This window comes from Phascolarctos cinereus, unplaced genomic scaffold, assembly GCF_003287225.1.
Source record: "Phascolarctos cinereus isolate Bilbo 61053 unplaced genomic scaffold, phaCin_HiC Scaffold_3;HRSCAF=262, whole genome shotgun sequence".
Lineage (NCBI taxonomy): Eukaryota > Metazoa > Chordata > Mammalia > Diprotodontia > Phascolarctidae > Phascolarctos > Phascolarctos cinereus.
The window spans coordinates 21,371,824-21,388,250 of record NW_027555736.1 but is presented as its reverse complement, the minus strand read 5'-3'; the positions used below and the strand labels follow the sequence as shown (position 1 = coordinate 21,388,250).

The window sequence follows — 16,427 nt, the reverse complement described above, 5'->3', positions numbered from 1 at the left end:
CTCTTTTGATTTAGCAGATGAGGAAACAGACTCAGAGAAATCAGGTGACTTGCCCATGGTCACACAGTAGCAGAGACAGAATTTGAATCCATGTCCTCTCATTGCAAATCCATTCCTTTTTTTCCTCTGCTTTCCAACTCCATACTCCATAATCAAGTGAGAGGATTAAACTACCTGGTAAGATACTTTATCACCCAGGAAAACTGAGTGAAAAATTCGTTATGTCCATCTCTGGTATGTGTGCTCTGACAGATGCTACTAGCTTCTTTACTGTTGTATTAGCCGAGAGAATGTGGAAAAATTAGAAAGAGACAGCTTATTAACTGGCCAAGGAAAGGGAGTGAGTGCCTCAAGAAAAGATCAAGGGGCCTAAATATTATTTTAAAAACCACTGCCATCTATTATGCAAAGTCTTCAGTTTTAATATTTCCAGCTACACTGATGGACCAGATTAAGCAATGACAAATTCTTTGACATTTCACAGTCAATCCATCAATACATATTTGTTAAGTTCCTACTATGTGCTATGCAAGCACTGTGCTACATGTTAGGAACACAAAAAGAGACAGAAGGCCGTCCGGGCCCTCAAGGGGCCCACAATCTAATGGGGGAACACCAACTAAACATTTGCTGGTTCAAATAATCATGGCTGGGAATTATTTTGCAGATATAATGTATCAATATGTTCATTGCTAGTAGCATGAATATAAATCGGTAACTAACTCTGGGCATTTCTTTCAGAAAGCAATCGAACTTGCATATAAAGGAAACAGGTTATGTTAATAAAGGAAGAGAGAGAGAGAGAGAAAGGGAAGGAGGGAGAGAGAGACAGAGAGAGAGAGAGAGAGAGACAGAGAGAGAGAGAGACAGAGAGAGAGAGAGAGAGAGAGAGAGAGAGAGAGAGAGAGAGAGAGAGAGAGAGAGAGGAAAGAGGAGAGAGAGAGAGAAGAGAGAGAGAGAGAGAGAGAGAGAGAGAGAGAGAGAGGGAAGAGAGAGAGAGAGAGGAAAAGAGGAAAGAGCGAGCGAGAGAGAGAGAGAGAAAGGGAGGGAGGGAAGAGAGAGAGAGAGAGGGAGAGAGAGAGAGAGAGAGAGAGAGAGAGAGAGAGAGAGAGAGAGAGAGAGAGAGAGGGAGGAGGGAGAGAGAGAGAGAGGGAGGGAGGAGGGAGGGAGGAGGAGGGAGGGAGAGAGAGAGAGAGGAGAGAGAAGAGAGAGAGAGAGAGAGAGAGAGGAGAGAGAGAGAGAGATCTTAGTTCAAGAAATAATATATGTCACAACTCTCCTTGGAGAATTTTTTTCTTTGGTATTTATTTTGTCATGCATTGGTAATAATAGATTACTCCATCTTTAGGGAACTTGCAGAAACTATTATGCTTAATTTCTGTGCCCAGTTGTTGACATACTTATATAATACAATATCATCTTTTCTCTTCCTTCTGTCAGGAAGGAGAAGAAAGTGATACTTTACTCTGTCTAGGATTTGGGAAAGCTCAAATATTGATTTCTTCTTCCCCACCCAAAATTTGGAAGATGAAACTCTGGGAAGATTTCTAAAAACACTGACTGTTCTTACTGTCGACAGGCTGTCTATAATTTATGTTGCTCTAACCTCTCAGGAAACTCTATTCTTTGGGATGTTTGCTTCTTGTCTTTAATGAGGGATGTCTGTTGAATATCATGTGAGATAAAGGTTCTTATTTTAATAATATAATGTTCTTTATATGCTGACATAGAATGCTTGATTTTGACAGAGAATATTACAATTTTCACAGTGCTTTCAAGCACCTGCTGGTGAATCCAGAATTTGAACTAGAAGAACTTCAGAAGCAATCATTTCCAATGTCCCCATTTTACAAATGAGAAAAAAGCAACTGAGATCCAGAAAAGGAAAGGGACTTGGCAGCATTCACACAGTTGAACCACCACAGAGCTAGGATTCTGATGGAGGCCTTTTGTTTCCAAATGCATTAATCTGGGATAGATGATGTCTCTTTTGAAGAGAGAAATTTGAAGGTATTTGGTGATTTCCTGATATTTCATCCTGCTCATTTTAATCCCATGAAATGATAATTTTTTATAAAATTCAATGATTAAATGTATTTTATGAAAAATTAGTATAAAAAGTTTATTGATATGTAATATATCTTATGTTTGAACCCCAGAATAGAATTTGCTTATGAATACTGAGTCAAGAACATGTGGACATAAAAGCTTGGGTTTTTTGTCTTTCAATATGGCGTTGTTCAACTTGGCACATTTTCAGGTAATAATGCCAGAAACAAAATCTTTATATGAAACACATCAACGTGTCATGAATTTTCACTTACCGATTTAAAAAAAAACCCTTATTATAGGTAACATCATGCTTTTGTACATGTGTAATAAATGTAGGCTGGTCACGTAACAAAAGCAAGAAATAATCAGTTGGTGACCTGCGTGCTCCATTGCTGTCCTCGCTATATCAAGATGTTTAGAGAAAGAACCCTAGCTTGTTGAGGGCTGTTTCCATGGAGGTTTGCTGGGAGGACATGGACAAGTCATACAGAACCTGAAGACATAAACAGGTTGCGATCCTTAACACTGACTGGAATAACCATGATGATAAGCCTATGAATCCATCAAAGTATCAAACAAGGTATAAACTTATAGTTCAAGACATTATTAAGAGCATCACTAACTTAAGGTTAGTCAGAGAAACACTTTGAATTTTTCTTTAATTTCTGAAGAGGAGAGTTGAAGAAGAGTAGGAATTTTATTATTTTATTAGTATAAGGAACTCCTGGGTAAGGAAACTCCTTCTGCCAATGTAGATTGGCACCTTCATTGTAACTTATTCTGTGGAATGCTTAGAGCTTAGTTAGACATAGAAGATGCCAAGGTAATCCACTGCAACTTGAGCCATCACCAGTCATCTTGACTCTGTCTTGCCACTGGATTGTGATGACTCTGGAGGAGAGAGGGAGGCCCATGAGTTCGTGCAACACTGCCTCACTTAAATCCATTTTACGCATGAATCAGAAGATGTTCCCCATAATCTTAGAGAGATAGTTTATACTCTAAGAGGTTAAGGGTTAAGCCCAGGGTCACATGTTCAATACTGAGCCCATGTCTTCCTGGTCAGCCCTGTCGACCAGGCTATGCTGCCTTATGGGTAGAATGTGATGCCTGTGATTCCAGAGGACCAGTGATGAAGCCTACTCTCCTCTTGCCAGAGATGATAGATTCAAAATGCAGAATGAGGGGTACAGTTTCAGACACAGCCAATCTGGGAATTAATGTCACTTAAATATGCATATTTGTTACAAGGGCTTTCTTTTTCTTGCCTCCCCCCACCCCCAAGGTTGAGGATGGGGACTAGGAGTAGAATTAGAGATAGAATGGAAGAAATAAGAAAAGAAACAAAGAAAAAGAAAGAAACAAAGGAAGGAAGGAAGGAAGGGAGGAAGGAAGGAAGGAAGGAAGGAAGGAAGGAAAGAAGGAAGAAGAAGAAAAAGGATCATTGAGGTTTCTTTATTTTTTTTTAATTTCAGAGAAAAGAGCAAAAGGCCAGAAAGAAGCACAAGCAAGACAGCTTTGAAAGTTACAGGTTGAACTTATTTTACACTTAAAAAGAAAAGCAAGCTCTATATAACAGAAATCTGTAGGTTCATATATGAACCTCTTTTTCAGTTCTATTATGAATGCAGAAATGGTTGTTTTATTTTGGTCATTAAATCTATTTAAGTTCAGAATTTTTAAAATTGAAAAAAGTCAAATATGATGCCTTAACAAGACCCCAAATCTTCAGGTCTTCAACATCTATGTTTATGTTCCCTCAAACATCCTGGCCTTTTAGCTCCTCAGTCTCCTCAGCTCCAGTAACCTCCACCTTTACTCTATATCAGCCACCCAAAAGGACTGTTACCTCTTTAATCTCACCATCACCACTTTCGTGATCAAAAATTCTGAAATTCCCTTAACCAGCTGTAACCTCATATCATTCCACTTCTCCCTATGTCTCATTCCTCCTAAACCTGTTATTTGGTCACATTGGGATATCTAACTTCTTCTTCCACATGGTACTCTTTCAGATCATCCTTTCTGCGCTTGCTTCTCTTTCCTCACTTTCCAATCTTGACCCTAGAGTTAACAAGTAGTTAACTGGTTCAGCCTTACACTGTCCTCTTCTCTCAAATCCCTTGCTCCCTCATCCTATTGCTGCTTCTGCCTTAGCCAATCCCAATCCTGAATTACTCCCATCACCCACCTCCTCCACTCTGACTCTCATGTTTCCCAGTGGTGCTACAAGACATCATGTTGATGATGTCCACTACAAACTTACATTACCTAATCTCAACTGGACCCCCACTGGAGCAAAGGCAATCCTTCTATCACTCCCTATCCCATTCCCCACAAAGGCAGTTCAAATCTTCGCTCCCATAACTCCCTCTCACCTCATCCTATCAGTAGGGAACCCCACATCATAATTTACTGAGAAAATCAAGGCAAATCTCCTTGCACTGACACTTCTCTCTCATTCTATTTCAGAACCATTGGGCATGAGCCCATATCTTTTCCCTCTTTTACTCCACTCTCTGGTGAAGAGGTGGCCCTTCTACTCACTAATGTTGTTACGTTGACCCCAGTCCTTCTCATCTACTGAAGATTGCCTCCTGGAACTCTTCTCCAAATCTTTAATTTCTCCCAATCTATTGGCAAACACTTTCAGCCTTCCCTATCCCTTAAAAACTGTCACTTAACCTTACAATCCCCCCAAGCTATTGTTCTTGATCTCTCCTTCCCTTTGTAGTCAAACTCCCAGGAAAAGCTGTCCATATTCACTGTCTCCACTTTCTCTTCCTATTTACTTCTCATCAGCTTCTGATCTTATCCCTCACCTAAAACTCCTTTCTCCAGTGCTGTGGATGGTCTCTAAGCTGCCAAATACAATGGCCTTTTATCATTCATTTGTTCATTCATTCTTGACCTCTGTGCAGCATTTGATTTGTTGAGCACCCTCTATCTTGAAAGTGATTTCCTTTGTGGGTTTTGTGACCTTCCTTCCTCCTGATTCTCCTCCTACCTGTCTGACCAAGTATTCTCCATCTCCTTTGCTGGATCATCACTCAAATTATAACTCTGGTTGCATGCCATGGCTTTGAACAGGGCCTACCCTCTTGTCTTCTCTCTTTATCCTTTCTTTCTTGGTGATCTCATCATCTCCGGTGGGTTTAATTATCTTCCCTATGCAAAAGACTCTCAGACCTCTACCTCCAGCCCTAGTTTTTCCAAGGCTACTGTTCCATATCACTAGTTGTGAGGAGCACAGGGAATAATGCCTGTAAAGAATTTTCCAAATATTAGAGTGCTATGTAAGTGGGAGCTATTATTATTACCATTGTCTGAAAATCCATAATTCAGTATCTGAATTAGCTATTTTCAAGAAGTAGTTGAATAATAAATAGTAGAATAATTGTTGAATAGTTAAATAGTAAGTAGTAGAAATAAAATAACATACTTGTAGAGCAATTTTCAGGACACAAGACACTGTTCCATCTAGCCCATAGTGCAGTACCCAGCATACAGTAAGTTCTAAATAAATGCTTGACTGATTCTATCTCATTTGATTATCACGGCAACCCCCTGGGAGGTAATGTTCAAACGAGATGATTTATACATTTAACTTTGTAAAACTTGAAAGCATATATCATTGGTGATAATGGAGAAGATGAAAATGAGGAGAGACAGTGTGGTATCATGAAAAAAGAGCTGGGCTCTGGTCGGGAGAAACTGGATTAAATTCCACCTCTGACCCATACTGGCTCGGTAATCCTGAGAAAGTCATGTGACTTCTCAGTGCTCTTGGAAACTCTTCAGGGCTATAAGGTGCAGAGAAGTTGCTGACTTGCATAGGGAGAGGGAGTTCCCTCATGCAGGAATTCCCAAGACCAATGAAATTCTAGGTCTCATACCTATGCCCTTTCTATATGAAGATAATGATTATAGTGATGGTGGGGTAGGAAAGGTATTAATAGATTTTACAGATGAGAATTCTGAGGAAAAGAGAGGGAGGAGAGAGAGAGAGAGAGAGAGAGAGAGAGAGAGAGAGAGAGAGAGAGAGAGAGAGAGAGAGAGAGAGAGAGAGAGAGAGAGAGAGAGAGAGAGAGAGAGAGAGAGAGAAAGACAGAGAGAGAGTTTTCCACATAGCTAGTTGGCATACAAAACCAGAGCCCAGGTCTTCTGACACAAAATCTGGTTTCTTCCCACTCTTCCATATCACCCCTCAAGAATACTCTCATCCTTGTCATCTGAGCATCTAAATTTTTATGAGGTCCCCATACAAACCATGGAGTGTTTTAGACTATTAGCTTCCTTGCTGCACATACCATGCATCTGAGCCCAGCAGGCAGCAGCATTTTCCCTTCTTAAGCATGAGTAGGTATTTTTAATTTAGAGAGAATAATAGCTCTATTGTCTCTGCTTCCTTCATGGGCTATTTTCACTTTTTGCAAGCAGTGTTAAAATGTAACTCCATTTCTTAAGATGTTGAAGATCGGTAGTACATGCCCTTTAGACTTCCTGAGCCATGACATTCAACCTACATGCACGCCAAACGGTCAGAACATCTTCCATGTGACAACCGTCACCTCCCCTTTAGCCCAATCATTAATGAACATTTTCATAAGAAAGCTAAGGAACTAGGCAGAAAGTCAGTGACCTTTGAGATTGCTTATGCCCCTCCTTTTGGCTTTTTGACCATTTCAGTTAATATCATTGGCCCATTGCCATGAGCAGTGTACATGTTCATGAGGGCATTAAAGGAAAACATTCAATTTGACCGAAGTTTTGACTCTTGTGCTATTTTACTCAACCCCCCACTTTGGGCTTAGAAAAAGGCCTCCTGGATGCTGAGGGGAGATGAGCAGACCTTCACTGCTTTCATCCAGGAAATTGCCTAGGCTGACATACACTTTCATCCCAAATGGTGGCAAGAATTTATCGGCCTTGGAGGGGGGAAGATGAATTCAATTTTGGATGAATTATTTGAGTTGCTTATGGGATAGCTATGCAAAAACATCTAACAGACAGTGTAGGTAAAGATAACTGGGTGGGTAGATATAGTTGTCAATGGCAGAGGTGAACCTATGGGAGCAGATCAGATCAACAAGGAGAAAGTATAAAGACAGAAGAAAGGGATAGGAGAGCCAGATTGCAAAGGATGAAAGAATATGTTCCCTTTCAGTTCCTTTTTGTATATTGTTGTCTTCCTCCCTTAGAAGGTAAGGTTCTTGAAGGCAGGGACTGTCATGCTTGTTTGTTTTGTATCCCTTCCTGAAACATAATAAGTGCTTAATATATTCTCTCTCTCTCTCTCTCTCTCTCTCTCTCTCTCTCTCTCTCTCTCTCTCTCTCTCTCTCTCCTTCTCTTCTCTGCCTTTTTCTGTCTCTCTCTTCATTTACTCTCTCCTCCTTCCCTTTCCCCCTCTATCTCCCTCATCTCTCTCCCCAATCTTCTTTTCCCTTCTCTCACTCTCCCTTCCTCTCCCTGTCTACCTCTCTCCCCTCCTCTCTTCCGCCTTTTCTCTCCTTCTCCATAACTTCCTTCTCTCTTTGTCTCTCTGTTGATGTGTTTCTCAAATGAAGATAGCAAATGTAGATGATTCTAATAGGTTAGTAGTGAAAGGATGGAAAGCTAAACCCTTAAGGGACAAAGGGAGGTTTTTCAGGGAGAGGGGTGACTTGAGCACATCTTCTAGAAGTTGGGGAAGGAGCATGGGAGGTAGATAGAGAGAAATAACTTCTTCAAACTTTGCTAGGCTGGCCCTCAGATGAGAGACACAAAATCTGTCATCAGGCTGATACAACCTTTCCAGCTTGCTAAGACTTGTTAGAACTTGTCTCTGAAGGCACAGTTTTGGAAAGCTCAAGGTAGGTCACCTCTATCCCAAAAGGAGGCTTCAGAGGAGGAAGCCAATGGAAGGTGAGATAGTGTGTGTAACAAAAAAGGGAGGGAGGCAGTCTGGGTTAGTGGATAGTGCGATGGACATAGAATCAGAAAGCCCTGACTCCAAGTCACAGTCACATCTTACCGCTGACATTCACTGGCTGGGTGATCATGGTGATCCCGTCTCTCCATGTTCACTACAACTCCCTAAGATGATAAGGGAGAGGGACTTATATTAAGATCTCAAGTGGAAACATAAAAGTTTAACAATGAACTTCAATTTTTGGTTATGTAGATTTATGATTTTTAAAATAATTTTTTATTACAAACTTAAAAGGCATCAATGAATATGAACATTTCAAATAGACAAAGAAGAGTAGAAAAGAAGGTTGCATATGAAACCAAGAATATTTCCTACTTTTTAAAAGAGTGTATTAAATTAACCTTAACAATAGAAACAAACTTGAACCCAGGACATCCTGACTAATAAATCCAGCTATGTTATCCTCCGTACCACCCTGCCTTTCTAAAGTTGATACACACTTAAAAAAATGTTTTACCTAATAGAGATTCACAGTATAATAGATGGTCCTCTCTTTTATGTTGTTTGAATGAGGAACTGTTCACGTTTGTCCAATTCATAATAAGTTTTTAAAAATTAAACTCGTAGTAACAACACTGCTGTACCTGCCTGTGTTCTCTTCTGGCCTACTTTCTGCTCTTTTCTGTGTATTTTTAAATGTTTCATTGATATTATTTAGAAAAACAAACAAACAACTATCACTACTCATCAATTCCCATCTCTACCTAAACAGAAGCCAAGCCCCCTCTTGTAACATAAGTATAGTCAAGGCAAACAAATCAACACAGTGATGTCTCTGAAAAGAAATGTCTTATTCTTCACCTTGAGTCTGCACCTCTCTGAATCTCATTGCACGGACCTCTTTTTTGAAACTCAAATCCTTACATTTTACATGACCTCTGGGCTTCAAAAGGCCTTGGTGATAACAGAGATTTCCTAACCTGTGCTCATTTTTGGGTATAAACTTGCCCTAACAGAAATGGCCAAGCTCTTGGGCTACCCATATGTAAACCACTTCAGTGGGGGGAATTCTCTGCCCTCTCTGAGAACCCCAAAAAAGCTTGTTTTCATAAGCTACGGTCACATCTTGTGGAGCCAGAGGAGTGCAAGATGGCCAAGAACAGTGGGGTCTGAGGTTATGTAACACATCCAACTTGGCCCAATACCTGATATCTTTCTGGAAGATCCTAGGGTGGAGGCAGGTGGAGTTAAGAGAGCTCTGTGTCAGCACAGGATGTGCAGTAAAACCTTGTATGAAGCTTGTTGGTCTCCTAGATTTATTTCCGACCTCTGTGGACTTTCCGACTCGGCCTGCATGCAGGCCATGTGGCTGAGTCTGGAGTCCTCTGGGCATTCACTAGCCGAGCTGTCCCCATAGCCACTTCTGAAGATGGGTACTGATATAGTACTGTCAATCAGGCAACCCAAAAGCTTTTCTTTAGCTCCTACTGTGTGTTAAAGGCAGGGGGCACAAAGACCAAAGCGAAATAATTCCTGCCCTTACAAAGTTTACATTTTGATGAAGGAGACAACATGTGCATACATAAGGATGTGGAAATCTGTTTTGTAAATTCCCGTGTCCCATGTGCTCAGGCAGCCAGGGGCATAAGTTCCACTTCGGGAGGAGTGATGTGGCACATGTTGCCAAGTGGGGACAATAATATTGCTCTACGAGACTGCTTGTCGGTAGCCCACTGTTGGTGGTCAATGGAAAGAGTGTCCCCTTGATCAGTGGAAACTGAGAAAAGTTAAGACAGAACCCTGTTGAAACCCATGGGGAGAGGGGCAGGGGACATTTTGGTGCATTTAGTCCTCCGTGATCCCTCTTCTCCTGTCTCAGTTTCATTCTTAGTGTGGCTCTGTGGTCACCTCCTATAGGGGCCCTTTCCTGACCCCCTCTCCACCAAGATGCTCGTACTTTTCTTCTGGAAATTATGTTGTGTAACTCTCTCTACTTTCTATTTTCTTCTCCATATATATGTTGTTTCACCGTAGAAGAAAATAGACTCTTAAAAGTATTTTGGACTTTGTAATCCCTTGTACCCATCACAGTGTCTTGCACATAGTAGGACTGTAATATATGTTTACTGAATTGAGTTAAAATTGTTATCACACGTGTGGTCCCATGGCCCACAGAGACTACTTTTAGAATATTTTAGTAAGATTATTTTTGTTTAGACCTTTCCAACAGTGCCCTAGTAACTGACTCAGTGGTCAGTGGGCCTGATGCCATGCAGGCCAAGCTGGGACTCGGGTGAGCAGAGCACTTATTTATAAACTCATTGCAAAGGGTTGTGATGAGAACATACCACTACTGGATCTCTGCACTAGCAAATGGAGATTAGTCCTGGGGCATGCAAGGAATCTTGTCAAGTAGCCCTCCCTCCTCTTTCCCACCCTGTGGCTTCCTTCATCCTTCAAGGCTCAGCTCAAACACCACCTCCTCCAGGGAGCCTCTCTTGATCCCCTCACCCCTCTTCAAATGATAGCTGGCTAGCATTTATGTAGGCTTTGAGGTGTGGAAAGTGCTTCACAGATGTATCTCATTAGATTCTTACGACCCTCTAAGGTGGTGTTCCTATTTCACAGATGAGAAACTAAAGCAGAAAGAGGCTAAATGATATGCTGAGGGTCACACTGCTGTAAGTATCTGAGTCAGGATTTGAATTCAGATCTTCTGGACTTCTGGTCCTATGCTCCACTATTCCACCTTATGTTTACTTATCTACTTACACCCTTACTGGAATGTAAGCTCTTTGGGGTCAGGGATTATTTTTCTGCTTGCTTTCGTATCCTTAAGTCTACATAGTTCTACACACACACACACACACACACACACACACACACACACACGACACTTAATAAATACTTGTTTGTTTGGGCTCATGTCTGAGTAAGAGCCATAAGAGCATTGATTTTAGTGCTGGAAGGAACATCCAGAGGTCATCCAGAGCCATCCAGATGGATGTCCGGAAGTCAGTAAGACTTTGGGTTCAAATCCTGCTTCACATACTTACTAGGTGCATAACCATGATGGGCAGGCACATCATTAGTTTCTCTATGCCTCAGTTTTTCCACTTACAAAATTATGAGGTATGAGGTTGAATTCAAGGGTCTTTTAGATGCCTCCCAGCTCTAAATCTATGATCTTAGTCCAACCACCTCATTTTACAGATGAGGAAACTGAGGACCAGAGAGGCCGAGAACTTGCATTCTAAAACTACCATAATTGGGATTTGAACTTAGGTTCTCTGACTCCAAAACCACTTCTTTCTTCACTCTATACCATGAAAGCATAGAGGCTGCATTCCTTCTACCATCTTGCCTCAGAGCTATTGGCCTTTGGCGCATGTACAATGTGTGCATTTTATGACTGATGTTTTTATGGTGTTTGTGAGCACCAGTCTTCCTCTTGTGCTCTAGGTCACATAAGCCAGCTTGTGTCTGTCTTAACTCCCTCTTAGTCACTGGTCCCTCAACCCAAATCATCCAGATGAATTTCTAATATCAGAAAGTGAGGAAAACATATAGATTTCCTTGCTTTCTGCATCAATACCCACCATCCCCTTTTCAATTAAATGGTGAATTATCTTCTTGGAGGCTGTAACTGTTGCCTATTCAATGGACCCTTGATCTCAACATGGATGCTCTTTCCATTGGTATAGATCACTACCAATCTGTGTCTTTGCACCTGGTATGATTCTTGGTCATGTTCTCCCATAAATCCTCTCCAGAAGATCTATCCATCCTGATGGACGACTTCCTTTAGCATCTCTTCTGTGTGTGCTGAAGAGTATTTGGGCTCTTATCCCTTACTCTAGATAACTAACCAGGCTACCTCCATTTCAGAGCTTACATTTCCTGGCTAGAATCTTGTAACACTTTTCTTCTATGCAAATCTACTCTGCCTAATGGGTAACTCCCTAATACTCCTAAATTTGAATTCTTCAGAGATTGTAATCTATGATAATTGTATAGGTGTCAGAATACTCTGTGGCTGTTCTAGGTGCTATGTATGCATCAGCCAGCTCTCTCCACCATACTACTTGGAGAATCAACTCAAGAATTTTGTCTCAAGTTTGTGCCATCAACAAGCATTCATTCATTCATCAATTAATCAACCACTATTTATTAAGTGCCTACTAGGTGCCAGGCACTATGCTAACAGTTAGGGGGATCAGGAAAGCACTCACAATGTACCAGGCACCGTAGTGAGTACTGGAGCTACAAAAGAAGGCAAAAGCACTGTTCCTGCCCTCAAGGAGCTTATGTTCTAAAGAGAGATAAAACTTGTAAATAATGAGACACATACAAGATATATAGTCAAAATGGAAGGCAGTTGCAGAGGAGTAAACATTAGCAGCTGCTGGGGACAGAGAGAGGCCTCCTGCATAAGGTGGGATTTGAGTTGAGTCTTGAAGGAAACCAGAGAAATGAAGAGACAGAAATAAGGGGGCAAAGTATTTCAGGCATGGAAGCTAACCAATGTAATGACAGAGTCAGAATCTGGAGTGTCATGTGTGAGCCACTGCAAGGAGGCCAGTGTCACCAGCTCATAGAGTATGGAGAGGGCAGTGATGTGAGAAAAGACTGGAAAAGCAGGAAGGGACAAGCTTATGAAGGGCTTTAAATGCTAAGCAAAGTAATGTGCTTACTGGATCCTGGAGGTAACAGGCAGACATTGGAAGATATTGAGCACGGAGGTGACAGTGTCAGATCTATACTTTAGAAAGATTCCTTTGGCAACTAAGTGGATGATGGATGGGTTGGAGGAGGAGCACTTAAGGAAGGAAGCCTAGCTAGAAGCTATGTTGATAGTCCAGATGAGAGGTGTTAAGGACCCGAATTAAGAATGTAACTGTATGAATGGAAAGAAAGGAATTTATATGAGAGATATTGGGAAGGTTGAAACCATAAGGCTTTTCAATAAATGGAATACGTGGAGTGAGGGAGAGTGAGGAGTTAAGGATAACAACGAAGATGTAAACCTGAGTGACTGCAAGGATGGTGGTTCAGAAGAGGGGAGGAATTGGAGGAAAAGACAGAATTCAGTGTTGGATGCTTTGAGCTTGAGATGCCTGTGAGATATCTAGTCCAAAAGATAGTTATAAATTCAGAACTGGAACTCAGCATTGAAACTCTGGCTGGCTGAATAGATCTGTGAATCATCTAGGTAGAGAGAATAAGTGAATCTATGGGAATTGATGAACTCACCAAGTGAGATAGTAAAAAGAGAAGGGGACCTAGGACAGAGCATGGGCTGCACCCACGGTTAGTGGGCATGACCTGAAGATCCAGCCAAGAAGACAGAAGAAGCTGGTGAGAGGAGATAATTGAGGAGAGGGTAGTGTCACAAACAACAGGAGAAGGTGATCACCAGTGTCAAGGGTCAAGAAGGAGTAGGATTGCAGAAGAACCCTACTGGATATGACCAGTTCAGTGTGGCAGCTTCTCAACAAACAATAAACAAATAACATTTTTTTACTTTCAAAACATTTTTTGGATTCCTGAAGAGCTAAATAAAACTTACTCTCTCCCCTCTCAAACATTCTCTATTAGAATGTGAGCTTCTTGAGGGCAGGGAGCATATTTTTGCCTTTCTTTGGGTCCTCAGTGATTATCACAATACCTGCCACATAATAAGTGCTGAATCAAAACTTGTTGACTGACAGATCGATGAATTGCAATCTCAATGTGAGTCAATAATACAATAAAGGCAACCAAAAAAAAGAGTGGGCTGCATTAATAAAGACAAAGCTTCTGGAATGTGGTGAGCGATCATCTCATCGAACTCTGCCCTGCTCACATCCTATCTGGGGGATAGTGTTTAGTTCTAAGTGACATATTATAGGAAAGATAGTGTCCACCTAGAGGAAGAGAAGCAGGGTGGTAATGGGCCATGAGGTCATTTCATAAGAGGCCTGAATAAAGAAACTGGAGATGTTTGGCTTAGAGGAGAAGGCTAGGACTGGCTCTGGGGAAGAGGTAACGGCCATCTTGAAGGGCTACCATGCAGAAGGATTAGCTTTATTCTGCTTGACCTCAAAGGATAGAACTCAGAGCCATGGGCAGAAATGACAACAAGGCAAATTTGCTATCTATGTAACAATAAACTTCCTAAAAATCAGAGCTATTTAAAGTAGAAATGGGCTGCCTTGGAATGTAGGGATATCCTCCTCACTGAAGGTTTTCAAAGAGAGAATAAATGATGCCTTGCTGGACATGGAATAGAGGGGATGGTGGATGGAGAATGGGCTAAAGTCACTGACTTCCAAGTCCCTTTTCAACTCTGAAAATCAGAGTTTTCACTTTGCTTTGCGTTCCGAAACTCTTTGTTATGATATTCTCACAAACTCCCTATTTTTATGTCATTTGGGAATTATTGCTTAATATTTCTCATCATCATCATCATCCTTTCCTTTAAAAAATGAATTACATAAGAAATTCCTCACACTTGCCCAAAGCAACATGGGCCAGTTAATGGTCCAGCTAAGTAAAACATTCACGGCTCCTTCAGAGAGCTGAGCAGAGCACTGACTTGAAGGGAACCTTTTATTGATGTATTTTCCTTAGGACTCATGTTATTGATTAAACACCAGGTGCTGAATGGTTGAGGATGTGTGAGCAAAGCAAGCACAATAGGAACTATCATGGGATAATGCTTTGCGCATACCGAAGGTTCAATAAATTTAAAAAATTCATCTGCTCATTAATTTGACATGATTTGGCATGAACAGGTATTTGACTGACTTTCTATTTGAATTTGGGCAAGCCACTTGACCTCTCTTGGCCTTAGTTTCTCCATATGTAAAATGAGGGTCTTGGTTAGATGATCCCCAAACTCCATTCTAGCTTAAATAATCTATGAATTGATCTTTTTGCTGAGGACATAGAGGAATTGCAATAGTATATTTATCAAGATTCCATGTCACAGATCGTCATCCATTCCTTACCCTTAGACCAGAAGATGGTATTTGCTCTTTCAAAGCATACAAAAGGTCATCAACCTTATTCAGTCCCTGGACATCATTAGGACAGTTTTTTCAGGTTGTTTTTTTCTTTTTTGCTGGGCCTTGCCAGATCCCCAACCATGCATGTTTCGTAATTCATCAGGTGGTCATTTGTACTGCTAATGGCTGACCCACTGCAAAATAGCTTTCAACCAGCCAAAGAAAAGCTGAATAAGCAACCTTTCCCAGAATCTAGATCAGCCTTCTGTGATTCAGTAGTTTTGATAACAATGGAGAGTCATCAGCACCTGAGACTTTGGAAACAGGAAAGTGGCCCCAAGTCTATCTCAACCATCACTAAGCTACTTAGGATGACTGAACATCAGGATGCTTTCCAATGTAGGGAGCTTCCTTTTTATGCTTACCTGGCTTGGAAAGAGGGTCCCAGTACTTTGTAGTTGATTTCTGACTTGGAGTAGCCAAACCAGATGGTGTTGTTAAATGCAATAGGTCTTTTTAAAGGTGTGTCTTGCCTTCACCAAGGGAAGGCATGAAATTTGATTGAAGACACTCAGAATGGGTGGGAAGTGGCACAAAAAGAAGACATCAGGGCAAAGGTAACACTGTGTACAAGTGAAACAGGGACACAGCTAAGTCCCTTGGCCTTAATGATCTTTGAGGAAAACTATGAGGAGGGAGGGGGTTGCTGATTCTCTGAGAAACTGCCCTCTGGACTTGGTACATCTGGCTTAGGCCAAGTTTTCATCCCTTCTTCTGGTTCACTACAGGGCACCCTGGTTTCTGTCTTCCACATGTCAAGGCTGATCAGGGGCACAGGTGAAAGCCAGGATTTTCCTAAGGGATGTCTAGTTGGCTACTCAGGTCCCTGGAGGGCAACTTGAGCCTAGAAAGTTCCAGCATGAAAGATTCCAGAAATGAGAGGCAGTATTACCTAGTGGTTAGCATGCCAGCTTGTTATCAGTCAGGCTCGAATCTAGGCTTGGATACTGCCTGGGATACTTAATAGCCATGCAATCATGGGCAAGTCTACTTCTCAGACCCTCAGTTTCCTCATCTATAAACTGAGAAGGATAATTCTTGTAATATCTAACTGAGACTCAAAAGAAATTATGTATTAAAGGATAAGGATAGAGACTTGACCTGGGATTTCTTAGGCTCAGGAAACTCCCAGGTGAGGAAGCTTCCCGTCCCAGTGCAGGTTGGGACCTTCTCTGCAACTTAAAATCTTAGAGAGTTGCCTAGAGCACTGGGAGATTAAGTGATGTGCTCAGGCTCACACTGAACTTGGCAAACCTTAAAGGGCTGTACAAATGCCAGCTTTTATTGTTTTATAAAGAGCACCAGAGAAGGGGCAGGGTCAAGATCCTGGGCAAGAAGAAGGGGCATGTCTAGAGTAGGTATAGCCTGCCCTTCAGAAGGCTTATGTATCTCAAAGAAGGCACTAAATTCAGAG

The 16,427-nt window shown here is 41.5% G+C and overlaps 1 protein-coding gene and 1 long non-coding RNA gene across 2 annotated transcripts; one reads left to right on the top strand and one right to left on the bottom strand.

The window, feature by feature from the left end:
- The first annotated feature begins 221 nt into the window (after positions 1 to 221).
- On the top strand, positions 222 to 1,753 carry MRLN (myoregulin). Its single transcript, XM_020998227.1, is given in 3 exon segments — positions 222 to 234; positions 1,475 to 1,516; positions 1,519 to 1,753. Coding segments are annotated over 3 exon segments (189 nt in total). The 3' UTR covers positions 1,653 to 1,753.
- An 841-nt stretch (positions 1,754 to 2,594) lies between these two features.
- LOC110216356 (uncharacterized) lies at positions 2,595 to 15,581 on the bottom strand. Its single transcript, XR_002326732.2, has 3 exons — positions 15,379 to 15,581; positions 8,067 to 8,128; positions 2,595 to 2,943 (listed from the first exon to the last, which is right to left on the bottom strand). It is a non-coding gene; the product is annotated as an uncharacterized LOC110216356 (long non-coding RNA).
- Positions 15,582 to 16,427: the final 846 nt, after the last annotated feature.